Source organism: Mirounga leonina, unplaced genomic scaffold, assembly GCF_011800145.1.
Source record: "Mirounga leonina isolate KUSES-001 unplaced genomic scaffold, KU_Mleo_1.0 Mir_165, whole genome shotgun sequence".
Classification (NCBI taxonomy): domain Eukaryota; kingdom Metazoa; phylum Chordata; class Mammalia; order Carnivora; family Phocidae; genus Mirounga; species Mirounga leonina.
In genome coordinates, this window is record NW_023270415.1 from 73,898,382 (window position 1) to 73,919,115 (window position 20,734).

General features: G+C 51.1%; 1 protein-coding gene across 1 annotated transcript in view; it reads left to right on the forward strand.

The window, feature by feature from the left end:
- Positions 1-20,108, forward strand: part of CCN4 (cellular communication network factor 4) — a 38,680-nt gene extending 18,572 nt beyond the window's left edge. The window contains exons 2-5 of the mRNA XM_035011981.1: positions 2,834-3,113; positions 9,595-9,855; positions 13,098-13,291; positions 14,954-20,108. Of these exons, the coding sequence (XP_034867872.1) occupies positions 2,834-3,113; positions 9,595-9,855; positions 13,098-13,291; positions 14,954-15,253 (1,035 nt within the window). The 3' untranslated portion in view covers positions 15,254-20,108. The remainder of the gene's footprint in view (positions 1-2,833; positions 3,114-9,594; positions 9,856-13,097; positions 13,292-14,953) is intronic.
- Positions 20,109-20,734: the final 626 nt, after the last annotated feature.

Below are 20,734 nucleotides of genomic sequence, written 5' to 3' on the forward strand. Positions count from 1 at the left end.
CTGATTAGAGACAGTTCATGGGTGCTTATGAAGCACTGAGCCTTCTAGTGTCACAGAATGACGAGGAAAATTCTCTCTACAGAGTCAGAAAGAGGGGTGTGTGTGTGTGTGTGTGTGCACATCTGGCTGGTTTATTGATGAGGGGGTTTGGGGTTTTGTTGTGTCACATTGTATTTCTGAGGAAAAGCAAGCAGAGGCAGGGAAACCGATCCCCCAGGTGAACAGGGACCAGCACTGCCCACCTCCTAGAGTTCCTGGATCCCGGCCAGCAAGGCCTTGCCAAGCCACGTCACCCATGGACAATGGAAGTGGCTGCAGGCATGATTCTCCTGGCCATCCTGGGTCTCTGTCTCTAGCCTAGCAGAGAAGCCCCCAGTGAGGATGGGATAAGGCGGGACGGAGGGGAGAGGTTCAATGGCATCTGGAGAAATGGGTGGCAGACAGCCCCCAGGCCTCCCTGCGGTGCCTTGCTGTGGGCCAGGCCCCGTGTGGAGGGCCCCACCCTGCCCTCCTCCCCGAGGGCTTGCTTAGTCTCCCAAACACACACAAGTCTGGCCACCAGGTGTGCAGAGCGTTGGCAGGACAGGCCAGGTGCTCAGGTCGGCGGACCAGGAGCGCTCTCTCTGAGGGAGGCCCTTAAGGGGGGGCCTGAGTGGCAGTGCCCAAGTGAAGGGAGGTGGGGAGGACATTTCGGTCCCAGGGAACTCAGGGCAGAGGTCCTGCCTTAGGAAAGGAGTGGGCACGACTGAGCCCTGAAACCAAGCCCAGAGGTCATAGAAGCCTCAAATCAAGGTTTGCCCGTTTGATTTTCAAGAGTTCAATCAATATTTACAGTGAAAAGGATTACGTGTGAAACCTCTAACCAAGAGCCCAATGAATCCAGCCACTCAATCTGGATCATCTCTCCTGGCCGCTGATCTCTCCCAGCTGCTGGTGCTCCCGGCCAAGTGTGCAAGGGTGGACTTCACAGCCCTGGGGCAGAGCAATTCCTGCCCTGACTTTCACGGAGCTCCCTGGGCCCCCTGGGACACCCAGCACTCTGTGTACAGCTTTGAGCTATAAGAAATCACCTCTAATGTCTGCCTCTCCCATAAGCTGTGAGTTCTTCAAAATCCAAGAATTTTTAAATTCATCTTCAAATGCCTAGAACTTGAGAGAGGCTATGAGCTAGCTCAGCAACGTTTGTTATGCAATTACAAGAACCCAGAGGGCAAAGGTGAAGGGTGTAGAAATGAGACTTTTTTTTTCTTTCTTTCTTTTTTTTTTTTAGATTTTTATTTATTTGACAGTGAGAGATACAGCGAGAGAGGGAACACAAGCAGGGGGAGGGGAGAGGGAGAAGCAGGCTTCCCGCTGAGCAGGGAGCCCGATGCGGGGCTCGATCCCAGGACCCTGGGGTCATGACCTGAGCCGAAGGCAGACGCTTAACGACTGAGCCACCCAGGCGCCCCAGAAATGAGACTTATAAGAGTGGTTTGTGCCTAGATCCTGACACATATTGTGTCATTCTGGACATGTTCCTCTGCCTCTCTGGGTCTCAGTTTCCTCCCTGGGAAAAGGGAAGAAGAATCTGAATATGTCAGCATGTGTCGTTCCAAGATTGAAATGAAGATCTCAGGGTTTCTCGGGTTCGAGGTGGAGGGGGTGAAGCCCTGGTCCCCACCTCTGCTGACCTTGGAATTCTGGAATCACGGTCCAGAAGCCCGGGACGGGATGCTCCCCGGCAGGGACCACATTGGCCTGGGGATGGGAGAATGGCCGGGAGCCGTGTGCACACTCTCTGTCCTCAGACAATTCCCTTTCTCCCGTGGTCTCTGCTTCCTCCAGTGTAAAGAGCAAGGGTCCAGGACAGGGGTTCAGGGCGGCAGCCAGAGGGGGTGCGAAGGTGACTGGCTCCCAGAGATACAGGCGGCTTGAAACTCTTAAACTCAAAGACACCCCAGAGCAGCCTCCCATTCTATCTCCCTGTTCTTCAGGGCAGGGATGGGTCTTTGGGCCTATCTCTCCTCTTCCCAGCTTCCCAGTGTTGCGCCCATCGTATTTTCAGGGTGATGATGAACCTGGGGGCTTGGGGATGGGAATGAGGCCATGGGAGGTGCGTGGGCAGGGGGACTCCTGTCTGTAGGCCTGGCACTAGCAACAGGGGCCTAACTCCCTTCTACAGGACAGGGAGAGCCAGCCACAGTGGGCTCTGAAGGGGTCACCTGCCGCACCCCACCGCAGCCTTTCCTGGGGCTCAGAGGGCAACTAATTATAATAATAATAGGTCATCTGGCTAAAACCTGCTGTCAAGTATGAGTCATCTGGCTCTGCAAGTTCCCAAGGACCCATAGTGGAGTGAAGAGGGTGGCTCTTTGCGCAGAGGAGGAAAGGCAATGGGATCCGGGCTGCGCCTTGAAACATGACTCATCAGAAGGCATTCACTACTCAGAGCCTCGGGTCCCACATCTGTGAAATGAGACTGACTCAGTGCCCTCCCAGGTTGTGGGATGCTTGAGGATAGAAGGAAACACACCCAGGTTGTGGGATGCTCGAGGATGGAAGGAAACACATATGAGGCTTAGTGTGGCCAGAGTTCTGACATAGAATCAGGGCCCCACCACCTCCAGTAAGGGGACTGGGGAAATTGGCTTAACTTCTCCGACCTCCTGGCTCTTTGCTCCTATTTGTTTTACTGAAGAGAAAGGAGATGTCTGGCTATTAAAAACATGGTAGAAAGAACCATAATTTTATGTAAACCTTTTAACACCAGGAAGATGAGAAGGTGATTGCCGACCCTTTAGGCTGTGACACCCCTGCCTGGCAGCCCTTTATCTCTGCTTTTCCCCTACAGGCCTTCTCTCCAGCCCCCACGGCCATGGCCTTCACCCCAGTGCCACTGGAGGATACATCTTCACGCCCCCAATTCTGCAAGTGGCCATGTGAGTGCCCGCCGTCCCCACCCCGCTGCCCACTGGGGGTCAGCCTCATCACAGACGGCTGTGAATGCTGTAAAATGTGTGCTCAGCAGCTCGGGGACAACTGCACAGAGGCAGCCATCTGTGACCCCCACCGGGGCCTCTACTGCGATTACAGTGGGGACCGCCCGAGGTACGCAATAGGAGTGTGTGCACGTAAGTGAGACCATCCCTACCTTCTGGCCAGGCCCCAGCACCCCCAGCTCTAGCCCTCACCTGTAGCCCTTCCCCTGGCCAGTCTCTGCCCCCTTCCTACTCTAGTCTATGATTAAAGGTCAGAAGCTGGGCCCTTCCTGAAGAGGGAGGGATGCCTGCATTCCTCTTGCCTCCAGAGCCTGGCTTCCTGCTCTCTTCTCGGTCCTGGAGGCACATCCATGGCTGACTGGGGAATAGGGACCCACCAAGGAAGACCTAAGCATGGTTTTATTCTCTGAGTTGTAGACCCTTTGCGGGATGCCTATGCCTTCCAGGGGCACCGAAACTCATCAGAGCCCCAGATATTTTAGTAACATTCTAAATTTAAATAATATGTTTTTTTTTTAAATCCAGTAACCTTGAAAGAATAAAATCCATCAGGCTACAATCATCCCTTCCTACACACCCATGTTCCTTCAGTTACCACTGTCACTTTTAACTTTTTAGCCCTTTCTTCTGGTAGTTATCACTATATAATATATGTCTTCTCTTATAACTTGATTGGCTTAAAATATCAATCTTGGATAACCTATCAATGTTCCTATATGACAGCTGATGACTTAACTCCTCAATACCACCAGACACATCACCTATCTTGGTTTTATTTTCATAATTTTTGGTTATGCAATAATCAGTATTTACAATATTATGACTACATAAATAATGTTGCTGAAGCATGAGATACTGTATTTGTTTGAATTTTCTTTCTCATGAAGCTTTTTGTTTTTCCTGGGGTTCTAATTGCTTTTGCTTTTTCTTTACTTTGCTCTTTATAATATCCTCATGCTGGGGGGACAACTGTTGGTGTTTGCTTGCTCTTCAAGTGCTCTATCATGTCCTTTTTTGTTCCCAGAGACTTCCTTTCAGGACTTTCTGATCTCATGCTTCTATCTGGAATGGCAGTCATTTAGCTTGAATCGTCCAAGCTTTTATCCAAAATACATGACCCAGCATGATGAAGAGAGGTTACTAGGCATCATGGCACAGTAGCCTAACTTCTGAAAAAGTACACAAAGCCTCATAAACCCAAGAACACCTTTCTTCCCTTAGTGCTGAATCAAGACTTCTCCATAACTATGACGCCATATGCACCCAATTACATGTTCACACATAGCATCGTCTCTCATCCTCAGCTAACCTATTATATCTCCTGAGGTGGGTGGTTGATGAGGGTTATGACCATAATTTCAAGTCAGACAATCCTACCTGTGCCTCACAGTTAATTATAAGCACTTTCTGCTCTTTTATCATTGATTCATGCTTCAACTTTCATTCAAAGTCATCTGTCTTTAGCTTTCCAAGTACCACCCTTGATTCTCCCGTCCTTTACTTTTCCCCCTTTTATTCAGACTAATTATTAGCCCCACAAAACAGTGTGCTCAAAGAGAACTTGCGGCAACACCTGCATAGAATCATCTGATGTGTTGGTGAAAAATGTTGTCCTTGAGCCCCATCCCAGACTTACTGAGTAAAATTCTCTAGAAGTGAAGGTGGGCATATAAACATTTAACAGGGTTCCCAGGTGATTCTCATTTACACCCAAGTTTGAGACTGACTGCTTATATATAGAGAAAGTCATATAGTCTCTCCTCATACCCGGTGAGAAATCTGGCTGAGCCTTCCTACACTAGAATCCCTTTGTTACAGGAGACTGTCTCATCATTTCTTTCCCTCTTAGAGCTGTTTTTCAAGGTCATTAAAAAGGTAGGTCAGTTCACAGTGATCATACTAATCTCTACAGCTGTACTGACATCTTATTACATGCCTGGCACCACGTCTTTATAGACATTCTCTCATGGACCCAGAGATTGTGCAGGCCCTGAAACTGCCTCTCCTGCCTGCCCTTCCCCACCGGAGGCCTGGAAAACCACCTTCCCAATCCATCTATACCTGGTATCTCCTTGTATCCTGGGTCCTGCTTTCACTCCCTAGAGCCTCTTAGCTTCCCCTCACCACGAGCCCCTGTGTATTTCCTTTCCTTTTATCTGGAAGGAAAACTGGTCCACAGATTTTAATATGTATTACACTTGCCAATGGTTCCCTGGTCATATAGGTTTGCAGACACTGGAATAAACAAAGTTAAACAAGCATACAGAATTTCTGAGAAGTTTTAAATGTTCACATCCACTGTAAAATTCCAAAATGGGAGATATAAGAGGCCTTTGTTTTTGAAACTTATTTGCACAGGGAATTGCTTTGTCCAGGTAGACTTTTACCACTCCTCCTCCACCCCACCACACATGTGCACACTCACAGATACACACATCGCATGTACACACATACACACAAACATGCAACTCGCTAGTGTTCTACGAAACACCTTCCTAGAAATGTTGCCATGGTGTCTGAGTTCACAAAACCCTAAGGTAAGAAAGACAAGCGGCCAGGGTCTGATGGCCATAGAGAGGAAGGCACCTTGGGGCCAGAAGGGGAAAGAGAAAGAAGAGTCCCACAGACAATCTTGTGACAAATGGTCAATTCAACCATTGGATGGTCCCCAAGACAGGTTAAACCTGTGTTTGGAGATTTGCACGTAACTAGGCCGAGACAAGACAGGTCCTAAGAATGAGCAGTCCCAACACTGACACGTAACTCAGAGAAAGGTGGAATTATGGCAAATGAGTGAATGCAAGCTTTGGCTACCAGAGGTCACTGCTCCTGGGCACCAGGCACTGTGGCCGGGCAGAAAAGTGAGCTTGGTCTTGTCCATTCTGCTCAGTTTCCAAGAGAATCCAAAAGTCCAGATTTGTGTATGATTTGTAAATGTTGGCAATATGTTCCAATTTTTTTTTTTTTTTCCAAAACGTTCTGTAGGCCAAACTAAATACTTCTATGGGCAAAGAGTGACCTCTGAATTACACTCTTTGGCTATTTTGGTTGTACAAACATTACTCTGTGCTTAATACAGTTGGGCCAGGCCTGAGAGCAGGGTGGTTTGCTGGAAGGATCATGCAATTTACAGGCAGACAGATCTGGGTTTTGAATACTGGCTCTGCCATTCGCTGGCTACGTGACCTTGGGCACATCACTTAAGTATCTTGATCAAACCAACCTCATGCAGCTGTTGAGAATAAACAAGGGACCGCATTAAAGCCTCAGATGTGACCGGCTGTTCTATGTCATTGTTTTACTTGCTTTGTTTTAACTTTCCCTTGCAGAAATTATCTCGGTTTTGTACACAGTCATCCTCAGAGGAGGAGGCAGCTCTCCTTCCAGGCTAGACTCCCCGGTGTAAAGAGAGAAGGAGTAGACAGCTCCTGCATGGTCTTTGGCGATAGACAATCTAAAGTTCAGATTCCAGCTCCATAACTAATATGGTGACGTTGGGCAAGCTACTTAACCTTTTAAGTGTCAATTTTGTCATCAAGGAAATGCGACAAATAATACCTACTTCTTTGGGTGGTTGGGATTTCAAGAACCTGACACGTGGGAGGAGCCCAATACAGATGAGGGCTCACCCCACCTCCCTTCCATCCATATATCCGTCTGTCCATCCATCCCACCATCCATCCCTCCATCCATCCCTCCATCCACTGACTCATTCACACAGTTATGAATAGGTGGGTGATAATGCAACAGTTGGGTTACAACAAGGCATGACCCACTGTCCTTGCTCCCATGCAGCTGACAGTCCATTAGAGGGTGGGTGAGGGAAGTGAAGGCCTGGATGGTGGAGCCAAGGACTTATAGGTCCTTCAGTAAGAGGAAGGCTCACCACACCATACCTGTACTTGCAAGCCTGAGATTAGATAGGGGATGGTGAGCTTCACCAGGAGCCGGTCCTTCCATTAGTTTAAAAGTGAATGAGGAGGGGGCTTTAGAGTCTGCTGCAGGCCCAGGCACCATACATATCATGCACCCTACTCTCCCTCTAGCCTATGGTGGGCAGGATACTCAGGGCCACTAGCAACCTCCACTGTCCCCACCTGCCCCAAATTCCCAAGGAGACTGGGAGCAGCTTTTGGAAGCAGTGGTTCCCACTCTTGGCTGCAAACTGGATTCACCTGGGGAGCTTTAAAAAAGATCACAGGCGGGGCGCCTGGGTGGCTCAGTCGTTAAGCGTCTGCCTTCGGCTCAGGTCACGATCCCAGGGTCCTGGGATCAAGTTCCGCATCGGGCTTCCTGCTCAGAGGGGAACCTGCTTTTCCCTCTCTCTCTTCCTGCCGCTCCCCCTGCTTGGGTGCTCGCTCTCTCTGATAAATAAATAAATAAAATCTTAAAAAAATACATCGAAGTTCAAAAAAGTAACAAAAATACTGAGTCTCAGGTCCACGCCCATATTCTGGGGCACGGTGTGGGCATCGGAATTTTTGAAAGGCCCCCAGGTGGCGCCAGTGTGCTAAGGGTTCCCAGGCACCCAGTACTGCTTTGTCCCTCCAACGTTCCTCCACACATGGCCAGAGAGCAGGCTTCAGCACACTCCCTTCGCCCCCTCCACTAGCGTGCACACACACTCACGCGCACACACGCATGCTCACACCTTCCCAGAGCAAGGGCACAGTCGGGGGTGACTCAGAACAAAAGGATGAGTGATTCACCCAGGGCTTCCTCTGCTTTGTTTTGTTTTCCTTTAGTGTTTTGGTTTTTTTTTTTTTTTTTTCCAATTTCCCCTCCTTTACTGGTGTCTGGTGGAAGGAAATGGGCTGTGGAGTCAGATCCCCAGGGACTGAAGTGCAGCTCTATCCTTCACCAGCTGGGTGACCTTGAGCTAATGAATCACTGGACCTCCCTGTCTGCCAAACGGGGAAAATAAAACTCTCCTCGTGAACTTACTGGGAGAACTGAATGAGATAACATATCAGATAGTGCCTGGCACAAGATCAGATGGCCAGTGAGCGGGAGTGCCTTCCTTTCTGCGCCTCCACCCTGCACGATCACCTCCCAGGAAAAAGAGCAGTCATGCCAACATTCCCACAGGCTGAGACTCAGCATCTAGCTGTGTCGCCTTCGGCGCGAGACTTAACTTCACTGAGACTCAGTTTTGCTGTATGTGAAAATGGGACGGTGTTTCCTTTTAAGAGGAAATCAGCAATGCATGGAAGCCTGGCACATAGCAGGTCAGGCGACCAAGAACAGAGACAGCGCTTAGGAACACTTCACTCCTGTTAGATACTGGGACTATTAGTATCAGTGACCACCTGCCAGCAAACTGGGGCGATCCACTGGAGCCACTGGCAGACTGCGGATTCCAAACTAGCCGTCCTTGGGTGGGCACCCTTGCTGCCTGGGAGCTGTCCACATGCACTTCCAGGCACTGTCCTCAAGCAGCCAGGGGGTGGTGCTGGGGGGCCCAGCGGCTCCACACCCCTCCTGCCCCCTAGGTTTCTTTAACCAGATCTCATATCTAATGAAGAACGCCTAAGGCCACTCACCCCAAAACCAGCTCCTCCGAGGACATAGCATCCATCCCTCCCCTGCCAAGGCTCAGGTCATAGAACTAGGAGTCACTCCTGACCCCACTCCTCTGCTCCTCCCATCTCATCTGGCGGCTGTTCCTTCCAAACACACCCAGAAGCTGAGCCCTCCTCAGGGCTCCGGGTCCCTCCAGGGTGCAAGCACGGCCACCTCTCGCCTGGATGATAGGGGTGGCCTCCTGACTGTCCTTACTGCCTGTTCTGTTCAGCACCTCCTGTGCTCTTGGGAAGCACGATTCCTAGAGGGGGGTCGACAGTTGCTTACGGAGCACATACTGTGTGTCTAGGTGCTAACAGCCCCGAGCCCCCAAGGAAACCCTCTCTCACCTCATCTCGGGCCCCCACCCCCTAACCCCCCAGGCCTGCTCCCTCCCTGCCTGGGAGACCTCCCCCCAACACCAGTGCCAGCGAACTTGCTCTAGTCCTTCCACCTTTGCCGAAGCAGCATCACCCGGGTGAGGTGCCCCCCCAGCCGCCCCTCCTCTTGCTCTTCTCCCTGGTATTGGTACCCTTCAACACTCTGCATGATCTGTTCGTCTTTCCTGTGTTACCCCCACTGCACTGGAAGCTCTATGTGGGCATGGTTTTGTCCACTTTGTTCCCCGAATCTCCAGTGCCTAGAACCTTCCATAAATACATGCACTGAATGAGTGGAATCTTTGTTCCAAAGTGTTTGGATTGGTTTTACACCGGCCCCTCAGAACCATGGCCCGAGAGGTCTCCGTCAGTCCTCGGCTCTGTGCCATGTGCCGGCGGCGGGACCGACAGGTGGCACAGGTTCCTGCCCCGGCCAGGCTCTACCTTCTCAGCGCTGCCAGCCTGACACGGGGTCACTTGATGGCTGGTGGCTGAGCTGCACCCCACACTCCCTCACTGCCTCTGCTCAGGTCTCGCCACACTCCCCGGTCCTGCCGGCCGCTGGCCGCCAGGGCGGGCGCTCCCCGGGGTCGGGCCGGGTCGAGGCGGGCGGTGTCCCCGGCGGGGCGCGAGCCCAGCGGGCCTGACCCGCGCGGCGCGTGTGTTTGCAGAGGTGGTCGGCGTGGGCTGCGTCCTGGACGGGGTGCGCTACACCAACGGCCAGTCCTTCCAGCCCAACTGCAAGTACAACTGCACGTGCGTGGACGGCGCGGTGGGCTGCACACCCCTGTGCCTGCGCGCGCGCCCCCCGCGCCTCTGGTGCCATCGCCCCCGGCGGGTCAGCGTCCCCGGCCGCTGCTGCCAGCAGTGGGTGTGCGACCCCGACGCCAGGAGGCCACGCAAGACAGCGCAGCGCCACACCGGCGCCCTAGGTGGGTGCGGGGGCAGGCGGGGGGGGGGAGGGGCCCTGACCCCCTCTGATTGGCCCGCACGCGCAACGAGTCCCAGTCCCCAGACGACCACCCACTAGCTGTGCGACCTTGGCAAAGCCACCTGTCCTCTGGGACCCTATTTCTCCATCTGTCCCAACTGTTCTATGAGGTCCTCCCAACATAAAATGAGCAAGAGCTTTATAAAGAGCAAAGCCAGACACATGGGATTCATTGTTATCCTACTTAAGATATTAAACTGGGAAGTGGAGGTGCAGGAAGGGTGGGTGTGCAGGCACCCGAGGAGGAGAAGCAGGGAGACAAGGCGTAAGGGCGGGAGAGAGAGTGGGTGGCTTCTCCTCACTATGGAGGATTTGTGCACAGGCGAGACTGCAGCCAGGTACACCAGGCCAGAGGAAGCCCTGGAAAGGGAGGCCAGGGACAGGCCCATTGGTTTTACCACTGCTTACTGGAGTAGCCCAGTGCCAGCCACTTAGGAGGTACCAAATAAATGGTTGTCTTATGGATGGGCGGATGGATGGATGGGCGGATGGAGGGAGGGAGGGAGGGAGGGAGGGAGGGAGGGATGGATGGATGGATGGGCAGACCAATAGATGGATGGATGGGCGGATGGAGGGAGGGAAGGAGGGAGGGAGGGATGGATGGATGGATGGATGGATGGGCAGACCAATGGTTGGATGGATGGATGGATGGATGGATGGATGGATGGATGGATGGGCAGACCAATAGATGGATGGATGGATGGATGGGCCAATGAGGATTTGAGCGAGGGCAATGGAAGTGGAGGTGGCAAGGAAGGGACAGATGTGGGAGGCACTGCATGAGGAATAAGACTGAGGCCATGGCATCAATCCACTGCATGGAGTGAAGGAGAGAGAAGGGTAGACAGCGACTCTCCAGGCTCATAATGACCTGGGAGAGAAAACGAGAGGAGCACACTGGGGGTGAAGAACTGCACTGTTTGAAACAGCTTGAGTTTGAGGCTGGGGGCCCTGCCCTGGTATCGCCCAGCAGAGTTCTAAGGGTACTGGTAATTTTTTTTTTAATTATAAGTGCGTGAGATTGCTCAGGGAGGCTGCGCCGAGCAGCGTTTCTCAGCCTTGGTACAGACCACATCTTGAACCAGAGAAGACTTCGTGGGGAGGGCTGCCCTGTGCATTGTGGGATGTTTAGCAGCACCCCTGGCCTCTACCTACTAGATGCCAGGAGCACCTGCCCCCCCCAAATGGCAACAACCCCAAATACCTCCAGATGTTGCCATTTGTACCCTGTGGGACCCAATCGTCTGGGGGAGAACCACAATTGTGGCCCTGAAGACACCACCATTTAAGGTGAGGGAGAGAAAAGAGCTGAGAAAGACGAACCCAAGAGGCAGGACAGAACCAGGAGAAAGAGGTTTTGCAGAAGTGAAGAAGGTGTTTCAGAGAACACACTGGAAGGCTGGGGCGATGGAGACCCGCCCCCAGGCTGTGTGCCCTCGGTGGCTCTGCCTGGGCCAAGGAGGAGGGCGGTCCTGCCCCTCCCCGCCTCTCCGGAGGGGCTTGGGGTGGCTCCCAGGGGCAGAGCCAGCCCCATGAAGAAGCCGCCCAGTGTCCATAGAGGAGGGGGCAGAGGAAGCTCAGTCCCTACGAGGCCCGCCACAGCCTCCAACGGGCAGAGCCACACGAGGGTCACAGGGGCGGGGCAGTGGCTGTCTGCCCATCGTATGTGGCCCGGTGACCCGTTCTGACCCAGTACAAGCAGGGCCCCTGCCTGCTAGTGGGCAACCCAGAAACCAAAGCCCTTTTATCCTCCTAGGCAAATCCCTCCCTCCGCCTCCTTCCTCCACGCTCACACCCCTGGCTCATCCCAGCCCCATTCTCCTCTGCCCTCAGATGCTTCTCCTGGCTTTCTTCCGTCTCTCAAAGCTTCCCTCTCTCACACATTCATTCCCGCCTTGTCCAGCCCTGTTTCCTGCACACCTGTGAACTTGGAGGGTCTGGGCATCCAGCACTGCTCCTTCCTTCCCCTTCTCCTTCCTCCCTCCTTCTGATCCCATTAGGTGTCTCTTCTTTCCTACTTTTCCCTTTCCTCCTCTCTGCCCCTCCCCCAATCTGCTTTTCCTTTCCTCCCAGCTCCTGTTCTCCCCTCCAAATCACACTCTCTCCCTCCCCTTCCCTCTCCCCTCCTCCCCCTCTTCCCCTGCCCTACCATCTGTCTCTCCTCCTCTCCCCCTCTGCCTGTCCCCTTCTCGGCTTCCTGTGAGTGCCCGCCTGCCTGTGTGTGTGTTTGTGTCAAGGCTGGACTGGCGTCCTCTTCAGATCCTTCTCTTGTGTATCTTGTGCCATCTTTCCGAGGGATCTCTCCTTTGTCTTCCTGGCTTTTTACCTGCCTCCGTCTTGAGCTCCATCCATTTTTCCATTACTCGGAGAATACTTGAGCGCTTGAGGCTGGGATGCATACATTAACAGAACCATCCAAGACTTGGTGTTTAGTTGTCAGTCAAGAAACCATGAAAGCTCACATTTACTGAGCCAGGGCTGGCTTTCCGGCTTTCATATGCGTGAACCCATCTTTTCAGTCCACAGCCTTCGGAGGGAGATGAGATTATCAGCGCCCCCCTTGCAGGTGGGGAGACTGAGGCATGGAGGTGGGGGCTATCGGAAGTTGCCCAGCTACTAAGTGCTTGTGCTCAGAGTTGAACCCAGGCAATGTGGCTCTGAAGGGTGTGTGTCCCTACCCACTGTGCCCTCAGCATCACCCAGATGAGATATCAGGCTCTAGGGTATGGACACTCCCTCTGATTTTCTCCAAATAAACTTGACCTCTGTAGGGGCAGGTACAGTATCTTTCATTCTTCAAATCCCAGCACCTTGCAGATGCCCAATATATACTCAATAAACAGGTTCTTTCGTTGTCACACCAGCCATGAAAGGCAGATGTTTTATTCCAGTAAGGACACTGAGGCCCAGAGGGAATTATCTGAAACCACACAGCTTATAGGTGGTTGAGCAGATTTGCACTCTGGTCCACCTCTCTGTAAAGATGGTCTTTCCTCCAGAGAAGTGTAAGAGCTCAAAAGAGGTCCTCCTCTCCCTGGGGACCCATGCTGGTTAGAAGCTGACTTGCCCTTTTGGGGGTGGGGGAGACAGCCCGCACCCCTCCCCTGGGAGCTTCAGGGTCCCTGACCCTGTGTGTGCTGACGGCGGTAGGAAGCTCACGGGGAGTCTGGTCCCTGTCCTCAGCGGCCACAGGTGAGACGGAGCCGTGGCACAGGAACTGCCTGGCCTACACGAGCCCCTGGAGTCCCTGCTCCACCACCTGCGGACTGGGGATCTCTACTCGCATCTCCAACGCCAACAGCCACTGCTGGCCCGAGCAAGAGAGCCGCCTCTGCAACCTGCGGCCCTGTGACGTGGACATGCGTCCACACATCAAGGTCAGTCCACCTTCCGGGGGGGGGTTGGGGGGGCGGGGAGTGGGGAGGCGCGTCGGACTTCCAGACAGACAGGCCCCGCTTCAAGCCTGGCCCCTGGACTTCCTCGTGGGGGCCCTTTGTGAAATGGGAACAAGTGCTCTCCGGTGGTGATGTGGAGGTGACCCTCACTGGCCGCCACTCCCCCTCTGCTCCTGTCCCAGCACGCATGACAGCTGCGCTGGGCAGTCAGGGAGCTCGAAACAGGGCTCAGGACAGCGGGGGTCACGTGCCCGTCTACTGCTGGCTGCACAGGACGGTGGCCGCTCTCCACATCTCGGAGCCCCAGGCCCCTCATCAGTAAAACGCGGGGTTGGTCTCAGACATCTCCTCCAGCTTGGAGAGTCTAAGATCAGTAAAACAAAGGATCCGGGACAGAGTAGGTTACGGCAGTGAGAAATGGGTCTGATTTGCCTCTCTCAAGGCCTCCTGGCTTCTATCTTAGGACTGGTCATCTGCCTTGCATGGAAAAGAAAAAAAACAAAAAACAAAAAACTCAGCACTGACTCCATTTTTGGAGTACTGATGGTTTCTTGGGGTTGCTGAGGAGAGGGGTGCCCGGGAGACAAGGCAGCTCAGCTTCCCACAAATCCTCCTCGCTTGCTGTCCCCTTCCCCTACTCCAGTGATCTCTGTGCCGGCCAGCCCGATCCTGCCACCTCGTCCTTCTTCTTCTCTTCTCTCTCTGATCAGTGACCTCGGCCATGCTGGCCTGCGTATTCTTGGTGCTCGGTGCACAGTAGGTACTCAGAAGATGTGGCTTTCCTGGGAGCATGGATGGAAAAGCGACCAGCAGCAGGAGAAACAGGGGCAGAGGTCTTAAGCTGGGTGAATGCCCAGGGCACTCGAGGTGGAGGGTGCTCTACCCCAGCGCCACCTCACGTCCTCGCTGTTGGCTCATGCTTTGCACCCAAATTTGGCTTTGTACTTGTGAGCCTCCGATGGCTCCTTGAACTGTGTAAGCCTCAAGCCCCACGAGCCTGGCTCTGCTCTACCCCGAGTTCTGGAATGATGCCGGAACATAGTAGAGCCATTCCTGCAATGAGTTTAGTGAGTACCTACTGTGTACCAGGCACAGACTTGGCCTGTAGTGACAGAAAGGGCCCTCCTCTTGCCTGGCCCACATCCCAGTGGAGAGACAGAGCAGACTCTACAGAACGCACTGCGGTTGGACAAGTTATGTGAGGAGGGTGTGTGTGGGAGGCGGGGCAGGGGTGCGTGGAGGAGGGGCAGGTTCGGGGAAAGCGCATGCCCCAGTCGTGGAGCCCCGGGATGGCTAGCCGGGACGCTGGGTAGACTGGAGAGGCAACACGGGCTTTCTGTGTTGGTACAACTGTGACGGGGTCCTGGGCATTGGCGAGGCAGAAATGTAGGCAAGAGGACATTGCGGGTTGCGAGGAACCACCTCTGCAATACAGTGCCCCGTGAGGTCTGAAGTTAGTCCTGCGTAACGTGGCTGCGTCTTGCTGTGCTTGGGGAGGTCCCTCCCAGCTTAAAGATGCCACAGACCTGAAGGAAAGGTGGAGTGGGCCTGCACGTTGCGTGCAAAGGGAGAATTGAGGGCTTGGAGGGAGGAAGGTGGCTGTTCATCCTCTGAGCATCCCAACTGAAACCTCCTTTCCTGCAGGAAGGGAAGAAGTGTTTGGCCGTGTACCAGCCAGAGGCGCCCATGAACTTCACCCTCGCCGGCTGCATCAGCACACGCCCCTACCGGCCGAAGTACTGTGGGGTCTGCACGGACAGCAGGTGCTGCACCCCCTATAAGTCCAAGACCATCGATGTCTCCTTCCAGTGTCCCGATGGGCCTGGCTTCTCCCGCCAGGTCCTATGGATTAATGCTTGCTTCTGCAACCTGAGTTGTAGGAATCCCAACGATATCTTTGCTGACTTAGAATCCTACCCTGACTTCTCAGAAATTGCCAATTAGGCAGGCACAAAACACGGGGCTCGGGGCCTGGCCCAATGTTTGTAAAGCCAACCCTCTGAGGACCACAGCTGAGCCTTCTTTGTCCACTTCCCACGGACTTCTAACTGTCCTGATCCAGATCCTTGGCCCCCTGTCCTATCTCCAGCCACCCAGATGACCCATTATGGTGCTGCTCGGGCCCAGGGTATGAGTCCCCTCCTTGGCAGCCTGCTGCATACACTCCAGAGAAAGTGCCCATCTCCAATGATTCTGGACAAAACCCAAGCCTGTCCAAGTCACCGGAAGTCTTGCTGGATCTTGCCGGAGTCCCAAGGAGCAGAATCAGCTAGGCATTTAATATCACCCATTCCCGTTCTCGATGCTAAGCCACAAGACTCTTTGGGTCCATTCAGAAGGACAGATGGGATTTAGGACACTGGAACAGTCTATCATCTGGGCCCTGCCAAGGGGCATTCTAATAGATAGTTCTGACCATAGCACACCTCAGTAGCTCTGAGTCTGGAGATTTGTGCCCCCTAAGGTCACCAAATATTTGCCAAGTGAGGTGAACGGTTGTTTGGTTTTGATTTTTAAAGGAAAATTGTGTTCATTAACCCAGGCTTTGTGGAGGTTAAGTCTCTCTTCAGCCCTGCCGTGTAAAGGGTACAAACTGGGCTCATTCCGGTCAGAAATGCAATTTGATAACTTTCATTCTTATTCATGGGAAAAGTCTCCAGTCAATACTGCAGGGTCAGGGCAGGGTCAGCCAATTTTCAGAAGAGGTGATGGACTAGCATGAATCTGCTGCTGACCCACAGGACGCTGGGCACTTGGCCAACTCTGCCACACATCTAGACCCTCTCCCTGCTTGAGGGCTCATGGGAGTTGGTGGAGCCCCTAGGATGGCCTCCATGGCCCCTGGGAGTGGCATCCCAGGACATTCCTCTGCTCTTACAGAGCCCTGGGAGGCCCAGCAGATGTCTGGGCCAGCCCCACTTGAAATAACTGACACGGTTGCAGGCTGTATGTGGGTCAAACCAAGAAGTGGATCCACTCGGCATCAGCCTAGGGCAGCAGGGTCAGGTCACATACTGGGCACCGGACACCTCTCTTTCTGCCACAGGGACCCTTTCCAGAGACTTCGGGTCTGTTGACCCAAACAACCCAGTTCTGGTGTGAAGACAGAGGCTTACCAGTTGTTTAGAAACAGAAATATATTTAACCAGGATTAAAAGCCAAAAAGGGGTTGGAGCTTAAAAGGAACAGAAAGTTGTTATGAGTGGAAATGAGGCTATTATTTATCTTATTAGTAGAATATAAATATTTACTGTTATAATTCTTTTATTTACCTTTATTTACCTTTTGTGTACCAGACCTAGTTCTCAGTGCTATATGTGTGTTAGCTCGTGGAGAAGCTTCGCAATCATGCTGAAAAGTGCCCATTATTATTTCTATTCTTACAAATGTGAAATGGAAGCTCAGAAAGGTATGGAGCCTTGACCAAAGTCGCCCGGCTGGTGAGTCGAGGAGCGGGATTCTAACCCAAGTCCGGCTGACTTTCTAACCCATGTTGTTGCCCCTACGCTTAGAGCTTCCAGACGTGTCGAGAAGGAAAACATGTCCGCATCACCGACTTCACGCTCTCGTTTCTCAGTCTTTTTACTGTCTCTCTGGCTCCTTTCCCAAGAGAAGAGTATCTGACTTTCTGATAATTTAGGTGCCTGAGCATCCAAAAATATATGGGCTAGACAAAAACCCACGAATCCCCTACCGATAGCCCCCTCAAATCAGAACTAGATCTCATTGTGCATTTAAAAGACGATTTTGTTTACCGAATGCTGCAGATGAGGGATGTGTGGGCTATTCCCCAGGAAATTCTGTGTGGTGTACAGAGGGATTCTGTAGTAGGATAAAAGGAAGGTGCCCTCCTGACTGTGACCTCCCACTTGCTTGGCCCAGTACAAGGCATACAGCGGAGCTCAACACGTATTTGATGAATAAAAGAACCTGTGTATGTTTTCCTACTTTTACTCAGAGGCTCTCTTCTTCCAAAGGTACGTGCCAATCTAATTTTCATCAGCCAAATCTTATTTTAAGTATCATAGGGAAAGATACATTTAATATTTAAAGAAATGTACATTTTTATTAAAAAAAAAAAGAATTCTTGTGTGAAGAGCATTCACCCCACGAATAGGTTCTCCAAAAAGCCCTTGTGTGGATCTATGTTGGATTTTCTCGGAGTGAAATCTATAAATTAAGAGGACCGGATGACAGCTAACCACATTTGAAATTCAGCAGAAACCCAAGAGCTAGGTTCTTAATGAGTTTGCATCTCAATTTGGGGAAATGAGCGTGGCTTCTAAGATCCTAGGAAGCCAGGTTGGAGGAATCTGGGATTATCCTGGGACTGAGTGGGCCAGAGTGGCCACAGTTGGAATTTGAGAAACAGACCTGTCCTATGCAGGGGAGGTCTCAGCTCCATGTTTTGAAGTCACGGGGAAGGAAGTTTGGGACCAAAGTGAGGAAGATCTTTCTAGCAGCCACAATCACTCTGCCCTGGTGTGACGTACTTCAGTGAAAGTTAAGAATAATAATCACAATGCAAAAATGTCCCTTTATTGAAAGCTTATGTGGTGCCACTCACTTTGCTAGCTTTTAAATTATCTTACTAATTGTCACTACAAGTGTGAGTAAGCCTCTTGTCCCCATTTTATACATGAAAAATTTGAGATTCAAAGAGGCTGAGAAATCAGCCAAAACAAGTTGGAGCCCAAATCCCTGTTTATTCCACTTGACCTTGCTCCCGGGGAGACCTCCAGGCCTCCGAGTGTCTCATTGGCAGGGCATCCAGTAGATGAGATAGACGGTCTCTCCAGTCCTTTGTAACTCCATGTTCCAGGACGAGGGAAAGATATGCTAAGGATTTGTTAACCTTTGGTGAAGAAACTCACATTAGTGCTTAGAGTGAATTTCTCTGGCATGCTCAGGTGGGGAGAGAGAGGAAACCTGCATTCACCAAACCATCGCTTCTTGCTAAACCTTTATCCTCAGCATTTGGGGAGGACCCCTGAGTGCCAGGCCTGGGCGAGGTGCTTCCTGGCTATACCTTATTTAATCCCCATAGCAAACCTATGAGATATGGCATTATAATCATTTCCCTGTTTTAGAGCTAAGACACTGGGGCTCATAGAGGTTAAGTTATTTGTTCAGTGTCTTACCAGCTAGTGAACTGTGGACCAGGATTGCAAACCAGGCTCCATCTGACACCTGAGCCATCTTTCCTGACACTAAGCCCAGTTAGCAGGCCCCCCAATTCAAAAGGTACAAGAGATGCTTTACTGACAACAGGACAATAATTGCAATGTTAATTTCAAAGTGATTCAGAGAGTGAGCAAAGAAAGTAGATTTTTTTTTTTAAGATTTTATTTATTTATTTGACAGAGAGAGACACAGCGAGAGAGGGAACACAAGCAGGGGGAGTGGGAGAGGGAGAAGCAGGCTCTCCACTGAGCAGGGAGCCCGATGTGGGGCTCGATCCCAGGACCCCGGGATCATGACCTGAGCCGAAGGCAGACGCTTAATGACTGAGCCACCCAGGCGCCCCCAAGAAAGTAGATTTGAATGATATGATCCATCTGATATAATCTCATTAACATTGTACTGTGTTAGAGATAATGGAGAAGCAATGTAGCCCCTGACTATTATATCGAATTAGGTCACTGCTTTTTTAAAGACTTATCTTGATCCAAAGTAAGTAACTGCAATAAGCCTGCACAGCTGGGACTCATGAACGGTCAGAATGGTCACCTGTGTATCTCTGCACATACACATATGTGTGCGTGTGTGTATATATATATATATGTATGTCTATATCTATTTTCAGACTGTGACTTCATATGTAAGTATTCCTAGCGCCATTTTTGCAAGTGACTAAAAAATACAAAAGAAGGAATGTCTTGGAATTTCCCAACTGAGGAAAAATAGCACTTGGGCAATCTGTCATGTTTTACAACATTCCTCATTTTTCTCATGATTTGTGTAGCGTGGAACGTTTGTTCAATGTGAAGGATTTTCATTGCTCAAATTCCCCGTTTATGCTTTTCTCCTTAAAGCAATAAATCATCAGCAAAATCACTTCCTGGATCTGGTGGATTTTCTTGTACATTCAGTTATGAGGCGCAACGACGGAGTGTTGAGTATGTTCAATGAATGTGCAAATGGTGGAAAGTAGGTCCCAGATATTTTATGTATGGTAATAAAAATAGCTACAAGTTTGGAGATGGGCTCAGAAAGATGAATTCTGGAATTCACAAAAGATCGGCACTACAAATGGGTCCAGGCTGGGAGACACCTCCCATAAACATAAAAAGGAAACTTCAGCATTCATGGGTTTATTCGTTCATTTACTGACTCATTTATTCAATGCCTTTCTACATCTCCAACTAGACTGTGGGTACCTTGAGGTCAGGGACTATGACTGCATCCTCTGGGCCTAGCACAGTGCATGGCATGTGTCAGGGACCGGGTAAGCAGGGGTTGGATGCATGGAGAGATGGATAGGATGGGTATCTTTTGCCGGTTGCCTTAGGAACCGGCGGGAGTGGAGAGAAGTGTAAGGAAGCTTGTGGGATAAAATGGAAACGGCTCTGACTTTGGGAGTCACGTGAACCTTATTATACTTTATTCCTTACTGGAATTCCTCCCCGAGCCCCCCTGAGCCTCAATTTCCTCAGCTGTGAAAGGCAGAAAATGATAGCACCTACCTCGTGGTGGCGAGGATGGGTGAGTAAAATGCAAATGGCGCGCAGTGTTAGAACAGAGCTTGGCACGCCATAAGCGCTTAACAAAACCAGTTATTGTTGGCTGATTTTCCGTGTCCTCGTGAATGGGGGATAGTCAGCAAAACTATAGTAAAAATCGGAGTCAGTGTATGTGTCAGTATATTTTATTTTTTAGATCATTACTTCACAGCAGCAAATATAAAGAAAAAGTGTCACCAGTGTTCAGTGGAGTGCTTTTTTACTTTAATCATATGCAGCTTGATCCCTTAACATTTTTATTTGATGTCTTCGTTAGATGCTATAATTTGATTAAACACCCTGCTTCTTTAAGGCAGGAAAGGTGCCATACTTGTCTGTCTCCCAAACCAAATGTGTTCTGCTATGTGAACAGATGTGCATACAGCGGAGTACATAGGGTGAAAGACACGTTTGATGCCCTCTGGTCAAATCTCCCACCTCCACTCCCTCAAAAACATTATGCTATTATAATAAAGTCGGGGTAGAGTCAATTCCAATAAAAGAATAACTGCCACATGAATTCGTTCCAAAAACACTTCTATCCCAAAGCACACCTTTCTCAAAATTGGAAGTTAGATCATGGAGTCCTATAGATGCCCCAGATTTAGATAAATGTGTAGCTTTGGGGAGAACTTTCTCATGATTTATCAGGAGGGTGAAGTTTTAGGAACATGGGATTTGGGGGAAATGGCCAGAGCATTTT